Below are 27,854 nucleotides of genomic sequence, written 5' to 3' on the forward strand. Positions count from 1 at the left end.
TTCACATGATGCAGGGGGCCCAAAGCTTTGGTCCACTCTCTGCTGCCCTCCCAGGGTGTCAGCAGAGCTGGATCAGAAGTGGAGGAGCCGGGACCCCAACTGGTTACCATATAGGGTGTCAGTGTCACAGGCAAAGGATTAAAGGATTATGCCACTACACCACCATGCCAAGGAGTCCCTCCCCACCATCCCTCTCCTCCAGGCTCTGCAGCATCATTTCTTTTCTGACCCTTGAATGTTCCCAATTCAGTCCCCTTTCCAGGCTCACAGCAATCTTGTAGCACATAAACTTTTGCAAAACACTGGCCACATTATATGTGAGACTCCTTTGTCTTAGCAATAACCCTTACTGGCAGGCCACATCTCTTGCATGTCTCAGTTCATGTATGTTGAAGGAATGAACATATGAAACATCTGCCTAAAGCAGGCAGTTGGAGGCTGACCAGGAACAAAATTCTTCTCCATCTGTGGATCCAAGAGACAAGTTACCTGCTTCCAAAACACAAGGATGAAACAGTTGTAGGATGCACACTGCCGTTCTATAAGGGAGAATATATGGGAGTAAAGCAGTCACTGATGGCACACTTGAAAGGACCCCAGGCCGGCACAGCGCAGGCCAATCCTCAGCCTGTGGCACCAGTATCCCACACAGGCACCAATTCCTGTCTGGCTGCTCCACTTCCTATCCAGCTTCCTGCTTATGACCTGAGAAAGTGGTGGAGACTGGTCCAAATCCTTGGGTCCCTGCATCCACAGGGAATACCTGGAGGAAGCGCTTGTCTTCTGGCTTTGGATCAGCTCAGCTCCAGTCATTGTGGTCATTTGGGGAGTGAACCAGGAATGGAAGATCTCTTTCTATCATTGTTTCTCCTCTCTATAAATCTGCTATTCAAATTAAAAGAAGAGAGAGTGGGCCTGGCATGGTGGCCTAGCAACTAAAGTCGCACACACCGGGATCCCATATGGGTGCCGGCTCTAATCCTAGTAGCTCTGCTTCCCAAACAGCTCTCTGCCTGTGGCCTGGGAAGGTGGTTGAGGACAGCCCAAAGCCTTGGGACCCTGTCAGCGTGGGAGATGTGGAGGAGGTTCCCGGCTCCTGGCTTCGGACTGGCGGTGCACCAGCCATTATGGTCACTTGGGGAGTGAATCGTCGGACAGAAGACCTTCCTCTCTGTATATCTAACTTTCCAATAAAAATAAAACACATCTTTTTTTTTTAAAGAGAGAGATGAAAAGAAAGGAAAGAAATGAAAAAGGAAAACAGAAAAAGGCTCTGAGCTGACAGTCAGTAGCCTCTTCACCTTCTGCTAGAGGCCACAGACTAGTCCTGGGACCCTGAGGCTGATATCACACATGAACTTGAGGTCAAGTTCCCATGAACTTAGGCCAGAGTCTCAAGAGGAGTAGCAGTACAACTAGTCCAAGACAGCCCTCAGAGCAATGGCACTGGCACAGATATTGACATTATATCTTGATCCAAAGACATCAGGACAGACGAGGCAGACACAACCAGACACGTTGTTGTGACAAGGAGTCACAGCAGGACAGAGGGACCCAGGAGCTAAGAATATTGATCTCAGGGATGCAGAATGCCCATGGTGGGTGCCAGAGCCTAACAAAGGGCAAGGGGCAGAGCTTTGGCTTCTTCTGTCAGGGCATAGTGCTTACATAGCCTAAGAAAAGCTCACTGAAGGTGAGCAAGCATGCTTATCTCATTCTCATGTAATTATGGTGTCATCAATTCCCAAGAGCAAAGGTTTGTTTAAAGTCCTACATTGTCAAAACTGTGACATTTAAGGTTTCTCAGTCCCAACTACCCATAGTCCAACTATGATTAGTTAGCTAAGCTGAGGCGGTAAGATCAAGACCCATCAGAATTGCTGAAAGGGCCATAAACCTGGGCGCAGGCTGGCAGTTTTGGGTGGTTACAGGACACTAAGGCACAATTTCTTGTTTAGCGTCTTTTTCTCGCTGGACCAGGTTACTGAGCTGAACGCACCGGAAATTTCCAGCCACTCCCTGTTGAGTGAGTTCCAAAAGATCCCTAAGAATGTTTGTTCAAGAGCGCAGCTCAACTGAACCTGCTAGAACAATCCCTTTTGCTTGCTGGATCTTCTACTTACAACTCAGCCCAATTCCCATCACATGTCCCTGCTACACCACCAGCCTTCTTTAGCACAGCCAAGCCCACATGCTTTCACTTAAGTATTTACCCAACACGCTTAAGACCTATGCACCAAACCACAGCCTTTAACCAAAGCTCCATAATCCGCAAAGGCAGGGGGTTCAGTCACAAAGTTCAACACCCTCCTCTAAAGAATGCAAAGGACGGTACCAGGCTCTGAGACCTCATCTCCAGGGGGCACGAGGCCAGTTGTCCTCTCAGTCTCACAGTCCCACAGTCTCAGGAATGGGAGTGACATCCTCTGTCCTATTGAAACAGCAAACCTCTAAAGAGAAACACCACACCAAAGACATGAGCATGAGACACTGAGCAGAGCTCAGCCCACAAGGAGGAGCACAGAGTCTGGCCAGGAAACGGGTGTCCTTGAGGTTTTGATGGCTCACACCCACATGGCACATGGATGTGGGCTAGAGGAACACTGAGGAGCTGATTTCAAGTTTCCTTCTTTGTCTTTGCGGAGTATTTGTAAACATTTGCTTCATCTCCCTCTGACAGTTCTCACCTCACATTTCTGCTCCTGACATTCCGGTTTCTTCACCAAGCTGATCTTTTCCCCCAGTTCAAGGGCTAATTGTGGTAAATGACCAACAATAATCTCAGCAACTGTAGGCACTACTCCCAAGGCCCACTGGTAAATAATATGGAGAGACCTCAGAGGACTGACAATGGAGGTGCTGCAAGAAACAAAAAGACTTGGGGGACTGGGGGAGAGTGAAGGAAGCTGTGCAGGAATCAATGCCTTTGGAAAGGGTGAGGCAGGGCTCCAACACTGTCCAGTAAGCAGACCCATCAGTTTGACCTGAAGTGCTGGAGGACAAGCACACATGTGTTCTCATGGGGCTGGGATTCAAAGAAGGTCCCTTGGGCAATCTGGGATGAGTTTCTTTCCTTTTGCATCTCAGGAAGAACAAATCCAAGAAGTAGTAAACAAAAATGAGTATTTACCATTTGAGGCTGAGATGTGAAGGACCAGGATTAACAACTCACAAACTCCAAGATCCAGGTATATGGCCCTAGCCTTATGGTTGTTAATTATACATCAGAGTGATGGCAGGGGCAAGTATTACGGCACAGCAGTTAAGTCAATGCTTGTGCCCCCTACCTGCATCTCATATGGACTACCAGTCCATGGAGATCCAGTCTCACTTCTGCTTCTGACTCATTTCCTGGCACTGTGTCTGAGAGGCAGCAGATCATGGCTTACATACTTAGCTTCCCATCACCCACATGGGAATGCTAGTTGGAGGACTGCCCTGGCTGTTACAGGCATCTGGGGAGTGAACCAGTGGATAGAGGACTTCTTTGTCTCTGCCTCTCTCTTCGTCACTTTCCTCTCAAATAAATTCACAGACAAATCTTTGAAAACAATGGCAAACTACCTAGGACCTGGGCAATTTCCACCTGTCAGTAAAAGTGGCCTGCTCTGGAAGTTCACAGTGTGCTTCCTGTGTCCTACAAGAAAAGTGGCCTCTGAAAACGACTTCATTCTCACTATCTCATAATGTATCACAATCTCCATAACAGTTCTGTGAGGATATAGTCTGCCTTCCATCCTCTGCAGTTGTAAATTCAACCTACTGTGGCTTGAGAATACTCAAAAAAAAGTGTTTATCCCAAGCATGTACAGATTTCTTGTCATTGTTCCCTAAATAATACACTACAACTATTTACATAACATTTACATTGTATTAGAAGTACTCTATTTGCTCTTAAATATACAAGAGAGCATGCATAAGTTATATAAATACTATACGATGTTACGTGTGGGACTTAAGTATCCAATTTCCTGGGAATATTGAGGGATGACTGTGTAATAATCTTTAGAACCACTGTAAAAAGATGTGGCTCTGTAGCCAGAGAACAGGGAGAGACTGACAGCAAAGGAAGCTGGGACCAGGCTCACCTCTTCACATCCTTAGAACCTGGCCTATCTTCTTCAGGCAACAGGCACCAAGGAGGCTACCTGGGAGCCACCTACTTTTCCCAGGAAGAATAGAGCAGAACTTAAGGATCTGATGGAGCAGCCTTCTCAGGGAAACACAACTCCGAATTCTTCCTCCAAGTGTGACCAGGCATAGCAGCCTATTCCCTCCAACTGCCTACCTCAAGTCTCTGTCTGAATCTTCCCCACATGTCCCTTTGACTCTAGGTTCCCTGTCACTGCTCCATTACTTTGGACAATGTGAGGCTTCTCTACCCGTGGCTGCAGCTGCCCTGCCTCATGTCAGCTGTCAGCTGTCAGCATGTGGTGACCTCTGCTTTCTCCACCACCTCCCAACTCATTATCTGCTCCTCAGTGCATTCTGCCTCTCTGGTCTCAACTTGCCCTCCCTTTCCCCTCCATCTAGGAACTGAGTTCAGACATCTCTTCCTTCTATTCCCAGGATGCTACACCTCAGGCACTAGTATGCCTAGGATTTTCTTTTCTTTTCAAGATTTTATTTATTTGTATTGGAAAAGCAGATATACAGAGAGGAAAATCTTCCGTCCGATGATTCACTCCTCAAGCAACTGCAACGGCTGGAGTTGTGCCAATCTGAAGCCAGAAGCTAGCAGCCTGTTCCAGGTCTCCCACATGGGTGCAGGGTCCCAAGGCTTTGGACCGTCCTCAACTGCTTTCCCAGGCCACAAGCAGGGAGCTGGATGGGAAGCGGAGCTGCGGGGACTAGAACTGACGCCCATATGGGATCCTGGTGCGTTCAAGGCGAGGACTTTAACTGCTAGGCCATGCCGCTGGGCCTCTCTCATCTGTTTTTCTGCCTTGTAACTTAGGAAGAGAAAAGAGGGCCCAGCGTGGCCTAGTGGCTAAAGTCCTCACCTTGAATGTGCCGGGATCCCATGTGTGTGCCAGTCTAATTCTGGTGGCCCCGCTTCCCATTCACCTCCCTGCTTGTGGCCTGTTAAAGCAGTTGAGGACGGCCCAAAGCTTTGGGACCCTGCACCCACGTAGCAGACCCGGAAGAGGTTCCTGGTTCCCGGCATCGGATCGGAGCAGTACCGGCCATTGCACTCACTTGGGGAGTGAATCATTGGGCGGAAGATCTTCCTCTCTGTCTCTGCTCCTCTCTGTATATCTGACTTTGTAATAAAAATAAATAAAATCTTCAAAAAAAAAAAAAAAAACAGATGAGAGAGCTCCTAATTTTCTGGCTCACTCTCCCAAACGTCTCCAATGGCAGATCTGGACCTAAGCTAACGCCAAGAGCCAGGAAATCAATCTGGGTGTCCCATGTAGGTAGCAGAAACCCAGTTACTCAAGCCATTACTAGGTCTGTATCTGGAAGTTACACACACAGAAGCTGGAGTAGAAAGCTGGAGTCAGAAACCAGAACCAAGAATGGAACCCACATACTCTGATGTGGGACACATCTTTACTTCTAGACTAAATGCCCCAGCCTCTGCCCCATTCAAGTTCTATTTTTTAAACTAAGATCTTTAATTTCATGTTTACTTCCTTAAGACTCAGCAAATCAACATGTGATTTTTTTATGAGAAACAGAACTCCTCTATTCCCTTTCTCAGTACTTCAATCTTCCATCCTGTGAAGGAGCTGCCCCCCTCCTTTGCACTGCTTAATTCAGTGTCCAACATCTTAACCATTCACCTGTGGGCTTAATCTGCACCTCTTCTGCTTCTTTCTCTCAATTCACACAGTTATCAAAATACCTCAAAAATTTTGCGGAAAATGAAATTATGAGAAAGGTTCTTTTACTGCCAAAAAAATTTTGAAATTCTATGTAGTTTTTTTCATAATATGCACTTCTCATATGTGTATATTTCAAATTGTGTACCAAAATAAACTTCTCTTTTAAATTTCTGACTCCACTTTTCCAAGAACTCTTTGAAGTACATTCATATAAAAGTCTCCACTATCCTCAAACACTTCTGGGACCCTAGTAACCCTAACCAGTTACTATTTTAAGCTTTTCCTCGGTTTCAAAGCTGGATGGTTCACCTTCCATTTTGATGTCACTGCAGAGAGCACACTTGTGTGTCTACGTATGTGTTTTCATCAATATAGCTGCTGGTGTTCTTATTCCATTTTTTTAAAGATTTATTTTTTTTTTTTTTTGGGCCCGGCAGCATGGCCTCGTGGCTAAAGTCCTCGCCTTGAACGCCCCGGGATCCCATATGGGCGTCAGTTCTAGTCCCGGCAGCTCCACTTCCCATCCAGCTCCCTGCTTGTGGCCTGGGAGGGCAGTCAAGGACGGCCCAATGCATTGGGACCCTGCACCCGCGTGGGAGACCTGGAAGAGATTCCTGGTTCCCGGCTTCGGGTCGGCGCGCACCGGCCCGTTGCGGCTCACTTGGGGCGTGAATCATCGGATGGAAGATCTTCCTCTCTGTCTCTCCTCCTCTGTGTATATCTGGCTGTAATAAAATAAATAAATCTTTCAAAAAAAAGATTTATTTATTTTTTTCAAAAGACAGAGTGACAGAGAAGGACAGCAAGAACAAAACAGATCTTCCATCCACTGGTTCATTCTCCAAATGCCTTCAACATCTGGGGAGGGCCAGGCAGAAGCCAGCAGCCAAGAACTTGAATCAGGAATTTCATGAGGGGCTTAAGCATCCTCTATTGCCTTCCTGGTACATTACCAGGGAAACAGAACAGAAGTGGATCAGCCAGAACTTCAACCAGCACCCTGATGTGGGATGCTGGTGGTGGCTTAACTTGCTACACCACATGCCAGCCCACTACTTACTTCCTTGAGAGGCAATCTGGGTTAGGGTTTAAGTGCAAGTTGGAGTTGGGTGAGAATTTTGATTCTGACACTCCATGTCTATGTGTCTTAAGGCAAGAGACTTAATCTCCATGTACAGTTTCCTCCCAAAACGATAAAAGCACCCATGTAAAGGGTGGTTGTGACGGCTAAATGAGTTAATGAAATAACGCATTCAGACCAGTAATCAGGCAGCTTCCGCTGGGAGTGTCTACCTTGCCATGTCATCTGTGAGATATTCTTCTCCTTTGGTATTGGAACAAAGCACTCTGGATTCTTCCTGGAACTGTACACCCTACATTCACCTATGACCCTTCCCCTGGCAACTCTCACCTTCAAACAGTGTCCTGATCTCTATGAATCTCTCTTTGCAAGGATACTCTGCCTATTCTCCCACTTTACAGCCTAGGTTCAAATACTCATACCATGGCTCTAGAGGGTTTTCTCTCCTGAGCAATAACTGGTTCCTTCTGCAGTGGTCCAAATTTGAGCTGGTACCCAAGGTATTTCTCAGCTGACCCAAACTGTCCTGGACTCCTGGTAGTAATACTAACGATCTATTAAGTAGCTTCCACTGAGATAAAAATTTATACCTATTTCATATCTCAGTATCTGCAACCTTTCATTCAGATTTTACAGATAAGGAAACTAAAGTTTTAAGAGGTTATGCAACTGGGCTAAGTCACACAGCCAGGAAGCAGCAGAGATAGGATTGAATCCAGGTAATCTGACTTTAAGGTCATGTTCCTAACCACTGTGTAGCACCTGACTACCTTGTACCATACTCTTCTGAGTCCGTGAAATTTTAGCCACAGAATACACTGTGTCACCATGCCCTTTTCCATGCTGTCACCTCAATCTAAAGGCCTTTTCCCCAATCCCTGCCCCAATAAATCTAAATGCTCAGCAGCCAATTCTACATTCTCTATCATAGTATCTCCATTAGGATCTGTCCAAATAAACTACTGCCTTCCTACCACACAGACCCATACAGTTTGTTTCCTGTTGCCATAGAGATACCTAATGGATAGATACTGACATCCTCTTTCCAAGACTTCCTCCCCAAGGAACAGCTAAGTGAGGAGAGAAGAAACAGAGTATGTGCAATAGAGGCAGGTAGGTGAATTCAGCAAAGGAATATACTGGGAACCCTATGGGCCACATTTTGTAAATCCTCATTAACCAAAAAGCTGCTATCTTGGTCTCAGAAGACTCTGGGTTTAATTTTGCAATTGATGAAAACGCAGATGATATTCAAGTAATATGCACAATTACTATATACCAAGCCAGGCCACAACCAGTGAAGGTCAAAGCAACAGTGCCCAGAGCAGGACTTGGCAGTGCTGGTCTGTATAGCACACTGACTTGAGCACTGTCACTAGCCAGGAGACCCATTCATAGCCTGGGTGACACACCTACAGTCAACACAGTGCCCTCTATTGGGAGCTTGACTCCCCAGCTACAGCAGGTGATACTGTAATTCATTTTTCCACATAGGCCAAAGTCAAGCATGTGGTTTGGGAGGGCAAACATTCGCATTACTGCCATTGAACAATGCCTGTCAAAATAAATGAGTCCATTGGTGTCTGGTTTATAAACCAGCATTGTCATGTTAGCCAATGTAAGTCAAGCCCTGGGGGGTAAAAAGCACCCTCCAATGAATGAATGACAGGGAATGCAATCCTACAAACTGCTCTCCCAGTCGTCCCTACCTCCATCCTCTCCCCTGTCCACATCTTACCTTCCCCTACAGCAGAAGAACCTTACGTCACTGTCACAGGGCACAATCTTCAAAGAAAGTGACCCCCGCATTTGCCTTCTCTCAGCAGAGAACACATATACACACAAACACTATTTTACCTGCAGGACAGAGCCAGGCGACATAAAGTCATTTCACTGTCCCAACCTAAGCCTGGTGGATTCAGAGAAAGGCTTCAAATGCAACTGAACACTTTCCCAAAGCTTCATCTCACAAACCATCCTATAAAAAGATCATACAAGCAAGGAGGTGGGTGATGGGTGAGAGGATTCATTATATTATTTTTGCAACTTCAGTGCATATTTCAACTTTTTAATAATAAAAGCTTAAAAGAAAACAAAATATCACCACCCATAGGAATCTGTACTTTTTGGACAGTCCAGCAGAAAGAGATTTCAATCTAAATTCCTGATGACTCATGGTGCTCTTTCTACAGTCATTCAGACTCCTAAGTCCTAATATCCATCCAAACTCTCCCATCTCTCATCTCACCATGGCTTAGATCCCGATCCCCTCTCACCTGCACGGCAAAAGCTGACTCCTCGAGGCCTCTTACCCACCGCCAACTCCCCCTCAAGCTATCTTTCCCAGTACCTGTAGGACATGTTCTATGGAGTTCCTGATGTATTCCTCTGCTCCCAAATGCTCCATGGCCCCCCAATGTTTGAGGATAAAAGCTGTATTTTGTAGCTCAGTCAGAATGCTATGATACAGGCTACCTTCTAGCTGTACTTTTTTCCAGGCTCCGATTCCAGTCACACTGGGCCGTACTGGACCACAGCATACAGAAGAGTTTTCCAGTGTCGGTTTTTCTCTATTTTTGCTATTTAGAAAGTTTTTCTCTATCCTTACTTTCAAACCCACCCACTCTAAGGCATTATCCAAATGCACTGCCTAGGAAGTCTTTCCTGACACTACTATATCCAGTCCCTGAAGAGGCTGGATGCCTCCACTCTGCACCCATCATACTATCACCTGAGCTATCATGAAGACAATAATTCACATTATTTCTTTATGTGTCTGTCCCCTGTTCTAAATTTAGCTGAGTTCCAGAAGTATGTTTTATTTACTTCACTATGCTCAGAGTCCAGCAAAACAAACAAACAAAACAAAACAAAACAAAACAAAAACTCTCTAATAGGTGAACCAAAAAAGATTATGTAATGCTTGGGTACCTCAGTGGAGGGAAAAAGGGACATGTGACTTTAGCTGGTTTTCTGAAATAAGGGTTATGGCTGTCTGAGAGCCTTTCCTATCTAAATCTCTCCTAACCTCAGGCTCCATTCTCCTGGAGACTGGTATTCAGAGGTAAGGTGGTTCCACCATTAGGGAAACTTAACCTGGCATGAGCATAAATGACAGATAGAATTATACTCCTTAATGATAGCAAAAGAGGATGAAACTTTCCTTTGACAGATAATAAAACCAGGCATTCCTCCTCATTCCTTTATTTAGGATTGCTAAGCAACAAGGAAAAAGAAAAACAGACCTGAATTGGCAAGTTTCCTTATATTATCTGGAGTATTCAAGGACCCATACATAACTTTAGCCTACTGTCATTAAATCCTACAAGCACCCCTAGCTTCCCACAAGGGGACAAGCCCCCAAATTTGGCAGGTTCTAGGTAAAAACAAATTTAATTCATTAAGATTTATTCCATATTTAGAACTTTTGACAGTTCAATTCTGACTCATGAAATAGCTCCTCTTTTGCATTACAAAAAATTAAACCAGTAGGAGATCAAACAATTCCTCTAAAGACTGGCCTGTATACATTATCAACAACTGTGTGGTTCTTGCCTGGGTCAAGGAAATGGGGCCTTCCCCTGCTGCCCCGGATATTCGAGGATATTAGCAGATGTCTTCACTGGAGGGCAGAGGGCCACATAAGAGCCAGACGAAGGCCCTACACAGAAAGCCAAACTACAAATAAACAGCTTGGCCAGAGCTTTTCTGGTCTGAGCCCTTGGACCAGGCTGGCCAAACATCCTCCTCTAGCTGGGCTGGGTCCACCTTACTGTCCTGGCAACCTTGGCAAGAGCAGCACTGAGTGCCTCTCTACATCCACAATACTGAACCTTGTTCAGTAAGGATACTGGAAACAACTTACGAGGGGCTGAATGGCAATTCCTACCTTCCAAAATCATACGTTGAAGGCTTACGCCCAACAACTTCAGAATCGCATCATATTTAGAAATACAACCTTGGTCCTGCAGTGATGGCTTAACTGGCTAATCTTCTCCTTTCGAGCACCAGGATCCCATGTGGGTGCTAGTTCATGTTCTGGTTGCTCCACTTCCCACCCAGCCGCATACTTGTAGCGTACAAAAGGAGTTGAGGATGTCCCAAAGCCTTGGGATCCTGCACCTGTGTGGGAAACCTAGAAGCACCTCCGACTCCTAACTTGGGACCAGCTCAGGTCCAGCCGTTGCAGCCATTTGAAGAGTGAACCAGTAGCTGAAAGATCTTTGTCTCTCCTCTCTGTAAATCTGCCTTTCCAATAAATAAATCTTCATTAAAAAAAAAAAAACGCAGGCCCAGCGTGGCCTAGCGGCTAAAGTCCTCGCCTTGAAAGCCCCGGGATCCCATATGGGCGCCAGCTCTAATCCTGGAAGCTCCACTTCCCATCCAGCTCCCTGCTTGTGGCCTGGGAAAGCAGCTGAGGACGGCCCAATGCATTGGGACACTGCACCCGTGTGGGAGACCCGGAAGAGGTTCCAGGTTTCCGGCTTCGGATCGGCGCGCATCGGCCCGTTGCGGCTCACTTGGGGAGTGAATCATCGGACGGACGATCTTCCTCTCTGTCTCTCCTCCTCTGTGTATATCTGGCTGTAATAAAATGAATAAATCTTTAAAAAAATAAAAACGCAGTCTTCAGAAGAGTTAATTATGTTAACCTGAAATCATTAGGGTGGGCCTTAATCCAAAATGACTGGTGCTCTACTAAGAAGAGACTAGGATACAGACAGGATCAAGGGAAGACCACGGGAAGAATGAAGCAGGGAGAAGAGTGCCATCTGCAAACCATGCAGAGAGGCCTCAGAGGAAACCAACTTTGCAGACACTCTGACCTTAGACCTCTGGCTTCCATAACAGGGAAAAAGCAAATCTTTTTGTTTAACCCAGTCTGTGGTACTTTGGTCATCCACGCCCTCATCTGATCATGGACAGAACTAGGCAAGTGCATGAGCTGCAGGTGTGCCCAGACATACTGGTATTCCCCTTCCCTCAGTCCAAGGTTCATCTTTAGACCTTAACTAGCATCCAGGTAAGGGCAATTCCAAATATTACCAATCACTTGGGAGTAAATCATGCTTGGTGACTAAGACCAATTAGTAAGTCCAAACTTTAGAACACTACAAGGGGAAAACTCTAAGAACCAGCAGCCTGGCCAAATGTTCAACTGCATTTGAGGATCCAAGAGCCCTCTTTTCTTTCAACCACAATTCAACAGCTCAGGCCTATTAAATGAGCAGGCAAGGAAGGGCAACTGGGTCCCTAACCTAAGTCACAAGACACGTGTCTTTCAGATCACTTTCCTTCTCTGGCCAGAGGGTAGTTTAGGGACTTTTCCATGAGAAGTGTTCTATTTGCTTCTGCAGTTGCAGAACAAAGACAGGCCTGCAGGGGAACTATACTGTACCAGCTATCCTCTCCCAGGTTAGAAGGTGGACCCCAAATCAGTGGAGGTCCTCCTTGATCTTTCTCACTTCTTCTTTTACATACAATAAGACCTTTACTCCCCCATAGAAGATACTCCAACTGTTTCTCACACTCAAAGAAAGAAGTGAAAGGTGCATTGGTCCACATGACTCAAAAGAGCCACAATCCTGACACTCTTCTTTTGTCAAATAAGTTGTATGGATGTCACAGAGGAGCTCCACAGCTGCTCTTGTTGAACATCACACGCTTAGCAGACACCCGCAGCTAGACAGGCAATTGTGCCAGGAGTTACTTAGGTAAGCACTCCATACACAATGTGCAACAGTTACAAAGCAGCATACATTTCTCAAGTGAATGCGACCTGATGCGATCAATGCTTCTGGTGAACCTCATCCCTCATTCAACTGTCACTCGGCTAATTTAAAATGCTCTCTTAAATATACACAACTGTGGATCTGTGACACTGGAGCTGCTTGACAGTTCCCAAAGTGCTCCCATCAGGTGGTAGGACCCAGAGGTAATGCTGTTAACCATGAGGTTCCAGGCTATTACAGCCCAGATAGGACCTTATTTTTTCTGAGCATCTGCACCGTTTCCTCAGTGGCTTTTACTTCCTCAAGTATTCTTCTTAATCTTTCTCTCCCTCATGTGGCAAAGCTGTCCTTCAGGAGAGAAAGCCTGAAGGACATGTTTCCACCTGAAAGCTTCCAGCAGGAGGTAAAGCTGGACAGAAGACTGGCACTGGGCAGGCCTGCTCAGCTGTAAGGACAGCCTAACCCTATAGGATACACAGTAAGCCATAACTTTCGTTTGAGCAGGCAGAGCCAACCAACACCCACCTGCTCAGGGCCAGAACATGCCCTCTGTGGAAACAATGCTCTCTTTTCACACAGGTGTCCAGTGCCCACTCCACATCCCTTCATAGACACAGCTAAGCAAAAGCTTCTTGAACTAACAGCCCGCTCCCTCCACCCCCACAGCCCTGTTTGGACTACTGCCTAGATTTCTCACACTTCGATGCCTCACCACATCCTTCCAAGCAATTTGGAGTGTCACTCTTGCTATGTGTCCTTCAGGGCCCACACCTGGGATTCTAAATAGGTGAGGCCAGTGGTAAATAATGCATTGCCAACAATGAAGTTACTAAAGCAGAGAGACTTTTCTTATTAATTTGTGATCAGGGTTGCCTTGCCCCATTCTAATACATTTTGAATGAAAGAGAAAATAGAAGAACCCTGTGAGGAATTTGCAAAGTGCCTATATAGTCAGGGATTGGCAGTTTCTGTGATACTCTGAATAACTGCATCAGAGCTTTACATCCTAAACACATGTGAATACTCATATGGGTTCCGAAGCCAGCATGTGGGGCATGACCATCCAGTCAGGCCCAAAAGTGCCTGCCTCCCAAAGGCTAAAAGTGGTCTGGTACATGTTAACATTTTCCTGTCTCATCAAGAAAAAGTATCTGGACTCTAAATGTGGTAACAAGATAGAGGGGAAAGAGCATGAGTTTGAGTCAGGGAAACAGGGTTTGGATCTTATTTCATTCATTTACCACCCAGGGAGCTTTGAGAAAGTCACACATGATCTTAGGGCCCGTTTCCTCCCCAAGAAGAGTATTAGGGCTGCTGGGAGGCTGAAGAGAGCACAGACTCAATGCTCAATGCATAGTAGGTACCCAATAAACGCTAACCTTCAATCTCTGGTACCCTGTGTAGCCTCATCTCAGTTTTGGCCGAACCAATGCACCACTTGTTTCCCACACATATGCCCTTTAACTTACAATCCCTGTGCCTTTGTGAACCACTGTTCCCTCTTCCAGGAATTCCATATGCCCCTGTAGAAGGGTATCTCTGGTCCCTGTCATTCCTTTTGACACACCCTGACAGCCAGCCAGGTACCCCATCCTCTTGTTTCTCTGAATACTCATGATATTTTCTCAGTGGTTAGTACTGTGATTTTTGAGTAAGAGGCACATTCCTTAAGTCCCATTCAGGAGGAGGACATGCCCTATTTGTCTATGTTCCCACCATCCCAGTTTTCTGGAGAGGATGGTTCATTATTATTGAAATAATAAATGAGATCATGAACCTACTGACTCCAGAGTAGCTAAGAATAATATTTCAGCACTGCTCCAAAAAAGCTGGGAGTGGGCCTGGTGCAATAGCCTAGTGGCTAAAGTTCTCACCTTGATAGCACCAGGATCCCATATGGGCGCCAGTTCTAACCCTGGCAGCTCTACTTCCCATCCAGCTCCCTGCTTGTGGCCTGGGAAAGCAGTCAAGGACGGCCCAAAGCCTTGGGACCCTGTACCCCTGTGGAGATCTGGAAGAGCTCCTGGCTCCTGGCTCCTGGCTTTGGATCAGCACAGCTCCGGCCATTGCAGTCACTTGGGGAATGAATTATCCAACAGAAGATCTTCCTCTTTGTCTCTCCTCTCTTCTCTCTATATACCTGACTTTGCAAATTAAAAAAAAAAAAAAAGCCGGGAGTTTCCTCAGACACAGTGGACTAGTTCTGACTTTAGAGTTTCCATGGCCTCCCTACCATCACGCCAAAGTAGAACGGCCTCTGCTTTAATCCCCTCTACTATCATTACGTTGAAACCTCACTGCCCTCTGAGCAAACAGAACATGGTAGCTCCCTTGCCCCCCACACCCCTATACAGAACAGTCAGGACTTTCCAAATTTACAAATCAAGGACTCCGGCCTTCCTGTCTTGTATCTGGAGTCTCTGATTCACCTGTCTCCAAAGAGAAAGTGAGTGAGTGTGTGTGTGAGAGAGAGGGAGAGTGTGAGTGTGTGTGTGTAGTGAGATCAGGGCATCACATTCTTAGCCAATGCAGGACAAAAACAGCTTGCCAAGGTTTAAATCCAAGACTTATATTAACGCCAATTTCTTTGAGCCTTTCCACATGGACAAGTAGGACACAAACAAATTGATTTTGGGAGCTGAAGGCAGGACTTTGCACTTACTGCCACACCTCATTGAGTTGGTTGAGCTCTGAGCTAAAGTGTGTGTGCTGCCCTTGTCCTGTACAGAGTTCAGTCATCTGACACCAGGCCATTCCCTCCCCTGCTGTGCACTTTTCCCCCCATGGACTTTCTGCTCACCTCGACCAGGCAGGACGACCTTTTCTGCATCACACCAAGACCAGAGAATGCTACCTCCCTCATGAAACTTAGGACAAGCCCTTCCCATGACGTCAATCGCTGCTCTTAGTACTTTCTCAGACTTCCTAAGAAAGCAATGATAATAAAATCATATACTGACTGCTAAGATGTGCCACGTACTGTAGTCACCACCTTAGCATCTCGTTCAGTCTTCACAAGAACCAAATGAAGTAGGCCTGTTATTGTTTCCCTCACCCCCAAACAAAAAAATAAAAACAGATGGGAACTTAAAACTCAGCAAGGTCAACAGACTTACTCCAATTAGCAACAGCAAACCTCTGTAGAGCTGGGACTAAAACAGAAGAGTATCTGCTTTAAAATCATACTCCAGGGCTACTGGAGTCTTCAAGGGGCAGAGAGGTCGAATTTTTAATAGAGAGAAAACCTGTGGCCTGCGTGCAGGAATGAGAGGACGGGGTGGGCAAGAGGAATCAATTTCCTCATCTCCAGCAACATGACAATAATCCCTGCCTGAGGCACTGTGCAGCTCCAGTGAGCCAGAACAGTGAAAACCTAGACAGACCCAGGGCTGTTGTTGCTGTTACCAGGTAAGCAACACTGCATTGAAGAACCAGATGTCTTGGCTGGTCACAGGCAGGGCTTATGTAATAAAACTTTTTCATGACATCCAGTCAGGTGCCAGAGCCAAGAAATATTTCATTGTTTTGGTAGACTGCTGAATTAGATCAATCTTCCATTCCCACCCCAAATTATTCTAAGCCTCTTCCCTCTCCTCATGCCAATATACTTTTCCCCGCCCTCCAACTACCTGCCTCTGTTGCTCACAGAATTTGGAGCTTTGAACAATGGGCCTGATACCACACACCTCAGTGTGCCTGAGTGCCCTATCATCCCACGATCCTTAGAGTTTAACTTTCAGCCACCCCGCTTGACTCTCAAAAGCATCCAATTTGGACAAGTAAATATGATGTTCCAGAAACTTCAAAAACTTCTCTTCTCTGGCACTTGTTTTCCTCCCACAAAATGGGAATAACATACCTCCTGCCACAAGAAGCAGGTCCTTTGTCAAACCCACCAAGTCTGGAAGTTCTGCTCTATCCTTTCCTGTGGCAGCAGCATTCTGTAGGGCCAATCTGGGCCTCCGTTGCTTCCACAAAGCAATGCTGAGCTCACCAAAAAACTCTGAGATTCAGGAAAACAAGGCCTTGCATTGGAGGAAGAAAATTACTGCCTCTGAAGAGAGAGGAGTTGCCACCAACACAGGCAAGAACAAATGTCACCCATTTTTGGTCTTTCTAGTTAAATCTGTGGCTCAGTTCTTTTTTTTCCTTTCATCCCTACAACAGACATCTTGACTCCTACCCCACACTCTCCGCCCCTCTCTCACAGGTGCACACACAGAGTTGTCAACCAACTCAAGGCCATGCTCCCAGGAGTAGGCTAGTTAAGCTTTCTTGAAATACTAACAGCAATCAAAAGAGTGGACCTCTAGGTCAGCGAGGTCCCTCTGCTCAGTGTGAGAGGCCCAGACACACAAGTCTGATCCATTCTAGCCATGCACACAGTGACTGTGGATTACACCTCTACTCCGCTGAGTCAGGACAGGAGCTGTGACTATGCCCACCATGCACCCTCCTGGTGATCTGCAAACCTTGGCTATGCATCAGTATGCAAAAAGGATCACCTCTTTCTCTATACTTGTTCTCATGTCAGGAGGAAACAGATTCAACACAGTACCACCTGGGAATGCCACAGCAGCTATGGGCATGGGGGACATTTTTTTTTTTACACCTGACCTCACCTGGGTCAATTAAGCACTTTCTGGAGATTTACTCATGTGCTCTCCACCAACCTAACTCTGCAATCTCAAGTCTGAAATCCATGGCTGGCCCTGAGACTTCATTATGAATAAGCAGGCTTATGCTCATATTTTGGTTTCAGAAGGGAGAAAGCAAAACAAGACAAAACCCTCAAAACAGCATGAGGTAGAAACTGTCATGACAAATACACTGCTCAAAATGTATATATTTTGACAAACTTTCCCTTGAGGTTGAATCATGGTATTTTGTCTTTATTTGGCAACAATCATATTGCAGACAGTAATCTCAATGTTTCACGTATATTCACCAAGCTCTGCCTTAGCAAACTGAAGGAACCTTTGTGCCAGGGTACATGACAAAAGCAAGACTCCATTTGGAGAAGCTGGAGGCTGACAGACTGGCTAGGGAGAGGTGTGGAGACTAGTGAGGAGGACGCGAGAGTAATGCCATCTAAGAGCACAGCAGATTTTAAATTAGGCACTCCCTGCTGATCTGACATACGCATTGCTCATCCAATCATCTGGATGCCTGACCTTGGACCCACACAGGTCCCTGCTTAAAGCAGGACATATGGCTAGTTGCCTTCCCCAGCTACCTATTCCTTCATCCCAGTTCCCTTTCCCGATTCTATCACCATGCAGACAACTTCACATGTACTGGCTGTGACCATAAAGCAGGGGGAAAATGGGACTTAGGCCTTGGAATACAACTTTCCACAAGGATGATAAATTGGCTGGGGGTTGCACTGCCAGAAAAACCCATGTCATACACACGTACCTATCAAAATCATGACAAATATAAGAGTGCTGTTGCCATACAAGTATTCCCCACCTCAAAAGTCCCATATAGAGCTAGACCACAGGACCCCAAAATGTTCTTTTAAGCCTTCAGGTCCCCATTGGCACTGGCCACTAGCAGACACTTTCTCCAAGTCCTTAACCTATAGGACTCTAGCCTTGAATGTTCTGCAGACTGAATTCACCCAAACATGGGTTCATTCCTGTTTTTCACTGTCTAATAGGATTTCCATCTGGACCTTCTGGCAGCTCTCCTCTGGCAAAATTCACTGTGCTAGAGGGGATAGAGTTTTGCCACCAAGAGCTGACCCTGGCAACCCTGAATAAGCTTCTTTAGATTTCGTCATTCTCAGAAGTAAAAAAAAAAAAAAAAAAAAAAAAAAAAATTATATATCTATATATAAAGGGCAAACAGAAAACCATCCAAAGTTTCCTTCTGATTCCAAAAGGAATCACCCACCCTCACTCCCCTTTCCAAGAAGTTCCTCCATGCTCTCATGCCACTAACAATCCTCATTCTTCCTCCAGAAAACTAGCATAAAATGTTGTTGTGGGCTAAGGAGTTGATTAGCACTCGTTAGGATGAGCTCTAGAGGAAATGGGCTTGTGGCTAAAAACACCTGGTCTAATCAGACTCATTGGCATCCTATTGTTCTATTAAAGGGCGTGGGCGAAAGAGTATATAAGGAGTAATAAAGGGAGGCTTGAGAGAGACTTCCACCATCCCTGGTCTCCGCATCGGTTCATCCCCAGACCTTGTGTCCACGTTACTGGTTCAGCCGGCTGGAACAAAATGTCAATGTCCAATTTGATTCCTTTCTCTCAAATCCAATCAGTTACCAAATCCTGCTGGATTTCTTGGCAAGGTCACTGGCATGTTGTCTCCTTTCCATCCTTTGGTTATTGCCTTGATTTAGGTCCTCAGCTACCTCAATAAATTATTCCAGCAGCCTGTTCTCAACAGCAGTTCCCTCCTGTCCTTCTAAACTGCTCTGTTCCCTGCAGAATCCTCCTGAAAAAAAAATAGCCTCTTCCCTGTAGAATCCTCCTGAAAAAAAAAAAAAAAAAGGCTTCACAATTTAAAATCTTTAGTCCAATTTTCAAGGCCTTTCAATACTTCTCTCTAGTTTGAAGCTCCAACCTTCACTCCGGTGTTCCCCGACAAATCCAAGACTTTCGTCTCCTGGATCCAGTCCTGCTGAGTCTGTCCTTCCTCCCAGTCTTTCAGCTTCTGCTCCTTTTCCTTCTCTCATCTCCACACAAAATAGCCCTCCCCTTCCTCTCTATACTGAGACATACGTTGCAAAGCCAACCAGCTTACTGTCCTGTCAACCACAACTTTTCCTGGACATCTGCTAAAAGTGTGGGGCGGCACAGTGAACAGATGCAACCCTATAGTAATTCAGAGATATGCAAATAAAGTGATGAAGTCTGTAGCAGAGATCTGTATCTGACGCAAGATGAATGCAATATTAGAAGAAGCAAAATTACTTGGGGGGATTCAACAGTTTGATGTGCATCCTGAGAGACTGGAGTTGATCCAGAGCAGAGATGTAAAGGTCTTTCCCAGAAGAGGCGGCACAAAAGAATGGAACTTTTTGAGCTCCTCTCAGTTTGACCAACAGTGGAAACGCAGCTGATAGTTAAATTAAAGCCAGCTCCTACAGAGCCTTGAATGCCACAAAGACGTTGCACTTCATGCTACCAAGGAGGCAACCCTCCCTATTCCATCTGTGTCCAGACCTCTCATCCGCAGCTGGACAGATGTGCTACAGAGCCCAAGCTCACTATATAATTTTAAATAAGTGACTAAAAGCATCATGTACTTAACTCTGGGTGTGTATAAATGTGTCCGTCTGTGTGCAGAGACAGAGAGGAAATGAAAATGAAAGAATTACCAAGGAGCAGCAGAGAAACTAGAAATTTATTGAAGGCTCAGAGTCAGCAAAGCAGTCCCTGGAACTCAAAAGGCCTGAAGAGATCTGGGCCTAAGGCTAAACAGATTGGTCTAGGGCAGCATCTCTCCTCTAAGATTATTTATCAGATGTGTGAGCTGAGAACAGATGGTGTGAAGATCCACAGCCCCAAATAAGACCTGGCTTTACAGGCGATGCTGTCTACTTTTCTTAGACTGCATGTTAATTCTGTTAGGAGACAGGCATCTTCAAGCACTGAAACCAAGAATGATGCTAGGAAACATAAAGGTGAAGGAAAAGACGAATTCTCCTAAGGAAGAGGAAGCAGGGAAACAGTGACTCAGAACTAAGCAAAGCTGCCAGGAGTTTTCACCCAGCTGTGCCACACCAAGTGGTGACTCTCACATCTTGAAAAGGGGCACACAATCTGTGGCACTTGATGTTTGAACACCTCACCAGTTGTTGATATTAGCTACTTCCTTTTACATTTTGTATTAGAGGATGTTTCAGAGGATTTTAAGCAGGAGACCATCATGAAGAGATTTGTGTTTTTAAAAACAACAGCAACACAATCTTATGGACAAATGAAAAATCAACTTCCAACTTTTACTTTAAACATCATGACCTGCAAGGCACTTTATCTCTCATTGTTCCTCCTCTCTGTAACATTCTCATCCTGTTCAATCAACCCAGACACAGACACTTCCCACTCTCAAGCTCCCTGTCCACAACTTCTCTCTCCCACAAGTACCATATTCACTATCCTCTCAGGCCGCAAGTCCTCCTTGCTTCTGTTCTGAATTGGCCCTCTGGTCTCCCAACTGGTCTCCTTTATCCCAGTGTTCTTTGCATTGGTCACTGCTTCCCACATCATTGACAGGGATCACTACAACAATCCCATCTTCCGAATCACCAGGGGGAAATAGAAACAACATCCCAGACCTACTGTTTGGTTTACAAAGCTCTCCAGGCAATTCTGAAGCATAGCTGTATTTGTAAACCAAGGCTCTAAACTCTTGCTACAAACAATGAAATGAACAGCCCCTCCTGGGAACCTGTAAGAAATGCAGAATAGCAGGTCCTTTAAATGAGATTCCTCAGATGATTATCAAGCTTGTTAAAGTGTAAGAAGCACTGATCTAAAGCACTGCCTTTCACAAATATTTACCAGATTTTCTCCCTATCAGGCCGGAGGCTAGAAGGGTCAAGAGCCAAGCACTGACTTTGAGAGGATCACTGAACCATCAATTTCCCTACTTAAAACTAGTTGTTGGAACTGGCACTATGGTTCTACAGGCCAATCCTTCATCCTGTGGTGCCAGGATCCCATGTGGGCTCCAGTTCCCTGCCCCAGCCGCTCTGCTTCCTACCCAGCTTGTTGCTTAGGGCCTGGCAGGGCAGCGGAGGATGGCCTAAAGCCTTGGGACCCTGCACCCAGGTGGGAAACTCCTTCAGCTTGGCTCACCTTTGGCTTTTGTGACCTTGTAGGGAATGAACCAGCAGATAGAAGATCTTTCTCTGTCTCACCTTCTCTTTGTAAATCTGCCTTTCCAATAAAAGTAAATAAATCTTCAAACACACACACACACACACACACACACACACACAAACTAATCATTAATTCCCACGGTCTGCAAGCACAATAGTCCCCCCCTTGTTACCAGCTTAAGTATCCACCACTTGGCCACAGGAAGCAAACTAGACCCCTGGCCACATCCCAAGGCTAGTCCAAGTTTACCCACCTACACAATTTTCAGTTCAGGCCATGCTTTTGCCCATCTCTGCCTAGAGAAACCCAGCAGCAATCCTTTGACTTCTATCAAACACAATCCCCTCTTAAAACTGCACCAGATTTTCCCCTGTCCAGATGAAACCTAAGAGTTTTATAACTGTTTCTACCGTTAACTTACACCACAGTCTTAAAATCATAGCACATCTGCCTTAAATACTCCATTAAAGACCACAATACTCAGCGTCTCTCCAATAGTGAGAGGTGAATAACTGGCCCATCACTATATCTCAAAACAATATTACTAATTAAAATATAGTAGAGAACCATGGATAAATGTAGTAAGTGAAAAAATCTGCCAATCTCATATTACTATATTTCAGAGCAATATTATTAATTAAAATACAGTAAGAAAATCACAGGTGAATTCAGTAAACTTGTCAATCTCCATCATCTCCCAGTTCAAAGTCATTTAAACATGAATTTAAACCGTGGGCTTTCTCTCAAACTGAAGAGGAATAATTTCTAAAGGAGACAGTAATTAGCACGTTCCATATGCTAATAATAATCAAAGACAGAACATGCTGAAGATGAATTATGAATATGGCCAACTACTTTACTGTAGCTGAGCATCTAACTTTACAAAATACATCATAAAATTTGGAAACACTTTGGATTTGCACTATAATCAATTACAGAAGCATGGAGCAAGGAGAATGATAAAGGCATAAAGTAAGCCAAAATACAGAAAGGGAGATGGAGCTACACCAAACAGTTGCTATAAAATTAAAAATATAATTAGATTTTTAAGAGGATTAAACTGCGCTGTTTCAATCCTACGCAAACACTGAAGTTCTGGTATTTGAGAATATAATCTTATTTTCATCTGAGGGAACACTATGGGCCGGGGGCTGGGACGTCCCGAGGGGATTTTTCAGTAGGGCCATCGCATCTTGCAGCCCACTTTTGGCTCGGTGTCTGCAGCTTCTGAAAAGCATGTAAAATACGTGTATACTGCAATTACAGTATAGAATTGGCCTCAGCCGGAGCACAGCAACCGACCCATGCCCCGTGGAACAGCGCTTTGCCTGGGCTCACAGTCCTACTACGCTAAGGAGGGCTCCCCGCTTTTGGCCAACGCTCACCGGCTCCAGCGGGGCCGGGACACACCCGCACCAACCGCGGCGCATCTCCCCGGTCGTCCTGGCACCTGTAGGAGCTCGGACCGCCTGCGGAGCCCGGGCAGCGTGAGGCAGGATTCCCCTCAGATCCACGCCAGTTACACCCTCCTCCCATTCTTCTCGTCAGAGAAAAGTTCCCGTGCTCGCGCCTGGGACATTCTCCCCGGGCCCCAAAAGGTTCTGTCCTCCACGTCCCCTGCGGTTCTTGGGGCTTAGGGGTTTTCTAGCTCCTCCCCGAAAGCAATGTCCCCGTTCCTACCGCGCGGCAAGCCGGGGGCGTGAGGGCACTCCACTGACCTGAGTGCGGGGCCGCGGCTCCTCTCCGTGCGCCTCAGGTGTGTGGGCGGCTCGCGTGTCCCTCCCACCTCGGAACATGAGAGCGGAGAACCGAGCCACAGGCCACTGGCCCCTTGACCAACTAACCACCGGACCAACCAGCGAACCGAGCGGCAGCGGCCCGGCCGGCGCCCACGTGACGGAGGCGGGCAGCCGCGGAGGCTCGTCCCGGAGCGCCCGCTCCCCCACCCCGGGGACCTCTGCTGGGGACCGCCCCGTGCCACGCCCCCGACCTCACGGGCTCCGCCGCAGCCCGCGGGAGCCCGTGCACCGCCGTTCCGGTTCCCGGCGGCCGGGCCCACCCCACTCCCCGTGGGCGAGGCCAGGCCCAAGCCCCGCCTCCCGCGGCAGGCCACGCCCCTCGCCGGAGCCCCGCCCCCTCGCTGTCCCGTCTCCGCTCGCTCTCTCGCTTTTCGCCGCAGGGAGGCTCCGGGCGGCTCCTTAGCGTTCCTTCTCCTCATCTCCTGGCCTCCTCCAGCCCTTGGGCGCTGCTCCCGGCGGGGACTAAGGGCAGGAAAGCGAGGAAGCCCGAAGGAGGTTTGTGTTGAGAATTGCGAAGAGAGAAGCGTCAGAGGCACCCCCGCCCCGGGCAGCGATCCTTCCAGGCCCAAGTGCAGTCCCATGGACAAGCCTCATTCCTTGTCTCTCAGGTTCCCCCGTCCCGGAGGTTGGAAGACTCGAAGTCACCCTAGGACCCGTAGTGCCTGAACCCCACAACCTGGTGCGGAGGTCCCTCTAGTGGTTGGTGCCGTCCGGTGAACAGCCAAAGACCACCAGCACCAAATCGGGTATTGCGGTCCTGAGAGACTAGAGGACATTTCACTGTTGGGATGGATTCTGAAGCCCGGGAGGGCAGCGCCCTGAAGCCCCGGTCCGCACCTACCCCTCTATGTGACCTGAATCCCTTTTGGTAGCCGTCCGAGGGGGATATCCTGCGGGGGGTGAGAGGTGGAGAGCTCCAGGGTCCAGCTACTCAATTCAGCTGGTTCAGATTCCTGTGGGTCTCGGGTGGCAGCGACACCAAGAACTTTGGCACAGCCCCAGGCTCTGGCAAAGTCACCACAGCACCGGCTCCCAGTTCTCTGTCCCAGCTGGAGTGTTGACAAACTCCACCGCATATCTCTGTGGTTTTTTTGTTTGTTTGTTTGTTTGTTTTCCCTTCAAACCAAACTTTCCCTCCTGATCTGAAATGGCCCGTGTCCAGATGACTTTTTTTCCATGTGAACACAACTTGAGCCACCCTGGCAAATGGGAGACACGTGGCCACTGCCGCTGCTGGCCAAGCAGAGGGCTGGGGCCCACAAGAGTTGTGTTACAACAGGACGTTCTTCAGTTCTCACTTCCTTAAAATAGCAGCCCAGAGGCTCTTGTAGACCAGCCTGCCACGGTTCACACAAGTTCATGGCTGTTTCTAGATGTTCGTGTATTGTCCCAGCCCCCAGAAAATGCAAGCCTTTCTTAGAGCTACGCAGTTATTTTATGGAAGTTTTGTTAACTCGTGGACTCAAGCTTATTTGCACTTGAGAAGGCTTGAAAAAAATTACTAGATCCCACTGCCAGAGGTCCTGATTTAATGATTTAGGGGTGTGGTCTGGGCATGAACAGGATCAGGTGATTCTTATTTTAAGAATTGGTGCAGGTGGCAAAGGTGTCAATTCTTAAATACAACAGGAGACATCAAAGCTGAAAGTTCACTTGAAAGAGACCCAGCAGGTGCCCTCAAGCCTGCAATGCTGACCTGTCCCACTCCCCAGGAGTGAGTGGCACATTAGCAAGGGCTTCCTGGAGGAGATGCTGTAACCTAGAAAGTTCTAGCTGTAGGGATTTACAGTACCAGGGTGAATTGTCAGGGGCAGGTATGCCCTGCAGAACTGTCAAATCAAAGCCTGTCACAGACAGAAGCCAGACAGTACATGACAGGCATTCTCTGTGCCTCTCAAGGAAGGACTTACCCAGTTGATAACGCCACTCCATCTCCCTTACCCAATCAGGCCACATTCCTGGCACCCACACAAATGATAATGTTGTTTTACCTAGGGAGTAGGTAATGTCTCTGAACCTAAGATGCAGGTGCCAGCTCATTCATTTATTCATGTGTGCCTCATTCCACAAAGGACTTGGGCGTTCTGTGCCACTGTACTAAGAACTGTAGGTAATTATGTATATCCATAAGTTGAGCGATTCCATTCTTCCCACCAGGCTGCTACAAACAAAACTGAACTTTTCTTCCTTTCCCCTGTCCCAGCCTGGGCTTGGCAAAGAAGGGAAAACAGCTGCAAGCACACAAAGCAAATCCTCTCTCATGTGACCAACCTGGAAAGACAGAGGCCTCTGCCAAAGACACACACACGCACCGCGGTCTGCACTTGTGACCTGCACTCAGCGGAAACAGACACACACGTGGGAAACACTTTGAAGAAGCCCCTCTGGAGAGGCATACTGCCCTCTGTGCCACGCGGCACACCTGCCGTGGCAGCCACTGGCCTGGGATCTGGCCCTCCTCCAGATTTCATAATATTTACCAAAGGCCTTGGTGTGGGGGTACTGTTCACTGGAGAGGCAACGCAGGCAGTGCTCGCTGAAAGTTTTTATGCTGAGGGTATGGACACAAATATAACCTGATGAGGTTATTGGCTTATTGCCATTTTGATTGCATTTAAAGCTAGAAAAGAGAAGCAGGGGATAGGCAGTAAGACAGGATGAGGCTAGAGGTGAGATCTTAACCCTTACACAGGTTTTCTGGGGGAAGTGGCTTTTCAAAGGCCTATTGGCAGGTTGAATGCAGACATGAAAACTGACTAGAGAGACAGCCTGTTATTTTTAGGCTGAACTGATGAACACATTGATTATGAAAGGCTGGGTGAACATACATACATATTTGATGCTTCCTTGGGCAATGGAAAGACTGTGAATCGGGAAATATTTTCTGGTTTTTTTTTTTTTTCATCTCGTAGTTGTGTTACTTTGAATAACTCACCTAAATGCTCCTCATCGTTAAATGGCAATTATAAAGATTTGCTGTGCATGTCTTACAAGGGTGAGATGAAAATTAAATGATGTGCAAACACTTAGTAACTGCAAAATGGTATTCAAATGTTAATGTTTTTACCATGTTATTATATCCACCTAGCTTGGCAGAAGGACAGGGCTAGGGAAAATAGAGATTAATCATCCATAAGAAGCAGTACTTTAGTGGAGCAGTAAAAAGGGGAGAATATCAACAGGCATTGGACACATGGGAATGAGCCTGAGCAACGGCCAAAGGAGAGAGATGCCAGTGAACATTATAGGGTGGCAAACAGTCATCAATGTGGCAGGAAGGAGGGCAGCGTCAGAGGGAATGCTGGCGACCAAGAAACGCTAGAAGGAAATTGCATCAGACTGTGGAAATCCATGAAAGGCAGGAGGCTTGGATGAGTAATGGATGTTGCTGAAAAATTCCAAGTGATAGAATCTTATCTAAGCTCTTGGAAGACACCAACGGCAGTGACATCTGGGAAAGGATGGATATGTATTCCGACTTTCAGACCCTGGTTCTGTGTAGCACTAGGGAGATACTACATCGTGTAGGGGCTGTGGCCTCAGTGTCCTACACAGCAGCTGCCAAGCTGAGCACGCTGCCCTGCCAGGCTGTGATGATGCGTTACTCCAGAGGCAGCTTTCTCTTCGTCTGTAGTTTGTAAATGATCTGGTTCCCTTCGTTCCAGGCATACAGCTGCTTATCTCTGGGGTTGTAATGGATCATAGAGTGACTTCTTGGCCGCCTGGGGAAGAACAAGTTGGGCAGGTCCTCTTCACTGATAGTGCCTAGCGGATCATAGACACAGGTGATGCGATGAGGGCCCTGGCCCCCAGGACTGTAGACCACATAGAGAACCCCACACAGGAGGAACGAGGCTTCAGCATCCTGGCTTTTGCATGGAGTGTCCCATGAGTATTCCACTCCCATTGGTCCAGAGTCAATTTTTGTGAGAACCAAATGGCCCTGGGTGCCTGGCCCTGTGTGGATGGCCCAGAGCCCGTGCTCATCCACAGCCAAGTCAATGTAAACGGAGGGGTTGTGCTGGTATGCTGGTGCTCTGCCAGCCCCTCCTGGGAGCAGCATTCGATCTTCCACAGTCCTCTTCTGCAGGTTGTATTTGACAATCTCATTAGTAGTTCCGGAGTTATGGAAAAAAAGAAAACCTTTGTAGACCACTTGGCCTGATCCTTGCCAGGCAAGTGTTAGGATTAGCTTTCGAGGGGCTGGCTTGATGCTGTCTTCCATAAATGCACGCATGTTTGCAAATTCCCAAACAGTGCTGTTTCTGGATCCAATTAAGAAATATATCTTTGCAGAGTCACCAACAGTGTCTTTCATCCAGGCGCCTTCTGCGTTCACAGTCTTCTTGACTATTTTCAGAGACTTGATTCCCATCAGCATGTTGTTGCAGCCTGGCCAGACAGGAGAAAAGGGAGGGAGTTTATTTTATGAACATGAGATGTCTGCTTTTTTGGAGGGCTCACTATGTCTAATCAATTCTTTTTCCTTCAAGCTCTTAAACTGGTAGTGAATATTCACAATTTTATTGTGAAATGATGATCCATAAAGAAGAGTTTACCTCTGAAAA

The 27,854-nt window shown here is 46.8% G+C and overlaps 2 protein-coding genes across 10 annotated transcripts in view; both read right to left on the reverse strand.

Moving 5' to 3' along the window:
* PPFIBP2 (PPFIA binding protein 2) overlaps window positions 1–23,533 on the reverse strand; it is a 164,003-nt gene extending 140,470 nt beyond the window's left edge. For 2 of the 7 annotated variants that reach the window (XM_058663443.1, XM_058663447.1), the window contains exon 1: window positions 23,206–23,532. The gene's annotated coding sequence lies outside the window, so the exon portion shown is untranslated. Of the gene's footprint in view, window positions 1–23,205 lie in introns of all 7 variants that reach the window. The other 5 variants (XM_058663445.1, XM_058663442.1, XM_058663441.1 and 2 more) reach the window with 4 other exon arrangements.
* Window positions 23,534–24,724: 1,191 nt separating this feature from the next.
* OLFML1 (olfactomedin like 1) overlaps window positions 24,725–27,854 on the reverse strand; it is a 33,455-nt gene continuing 30,325 nt past the window's right edge. For all 3 annotated transcript variants that reach the window (XM_004590119.3, XM_058663450.1, XM_058663451.1), the window contains one exon: window positions 24,725–27,678. In XM_004590119.3, coding sequence (XP_004590176.2) covers window positions 26,888–27,678 — 791 coding nt within the window. In that variant the 3' untranslated portion in view covers window positions 24,725–26,887. The remainder of the gene's footprint in view (window positions 27,679–27,854) is intronic.

This window comes from Ochotona princeps, chromosome 4 (genome assembly GCF_030435755.1).
Source record: "Ochotona princeps isolate mOchPri1 chromosome 4, mOchPri1.hap1, whole genome shotgun sequence".
In the NCBI taxonomy this organism is placed as follows: Eukaryota; Metazoa; Chordata; class Mammalia; order Lagomorpha; family Ochotonidae; genus Ochotona; species Ochotona princeps.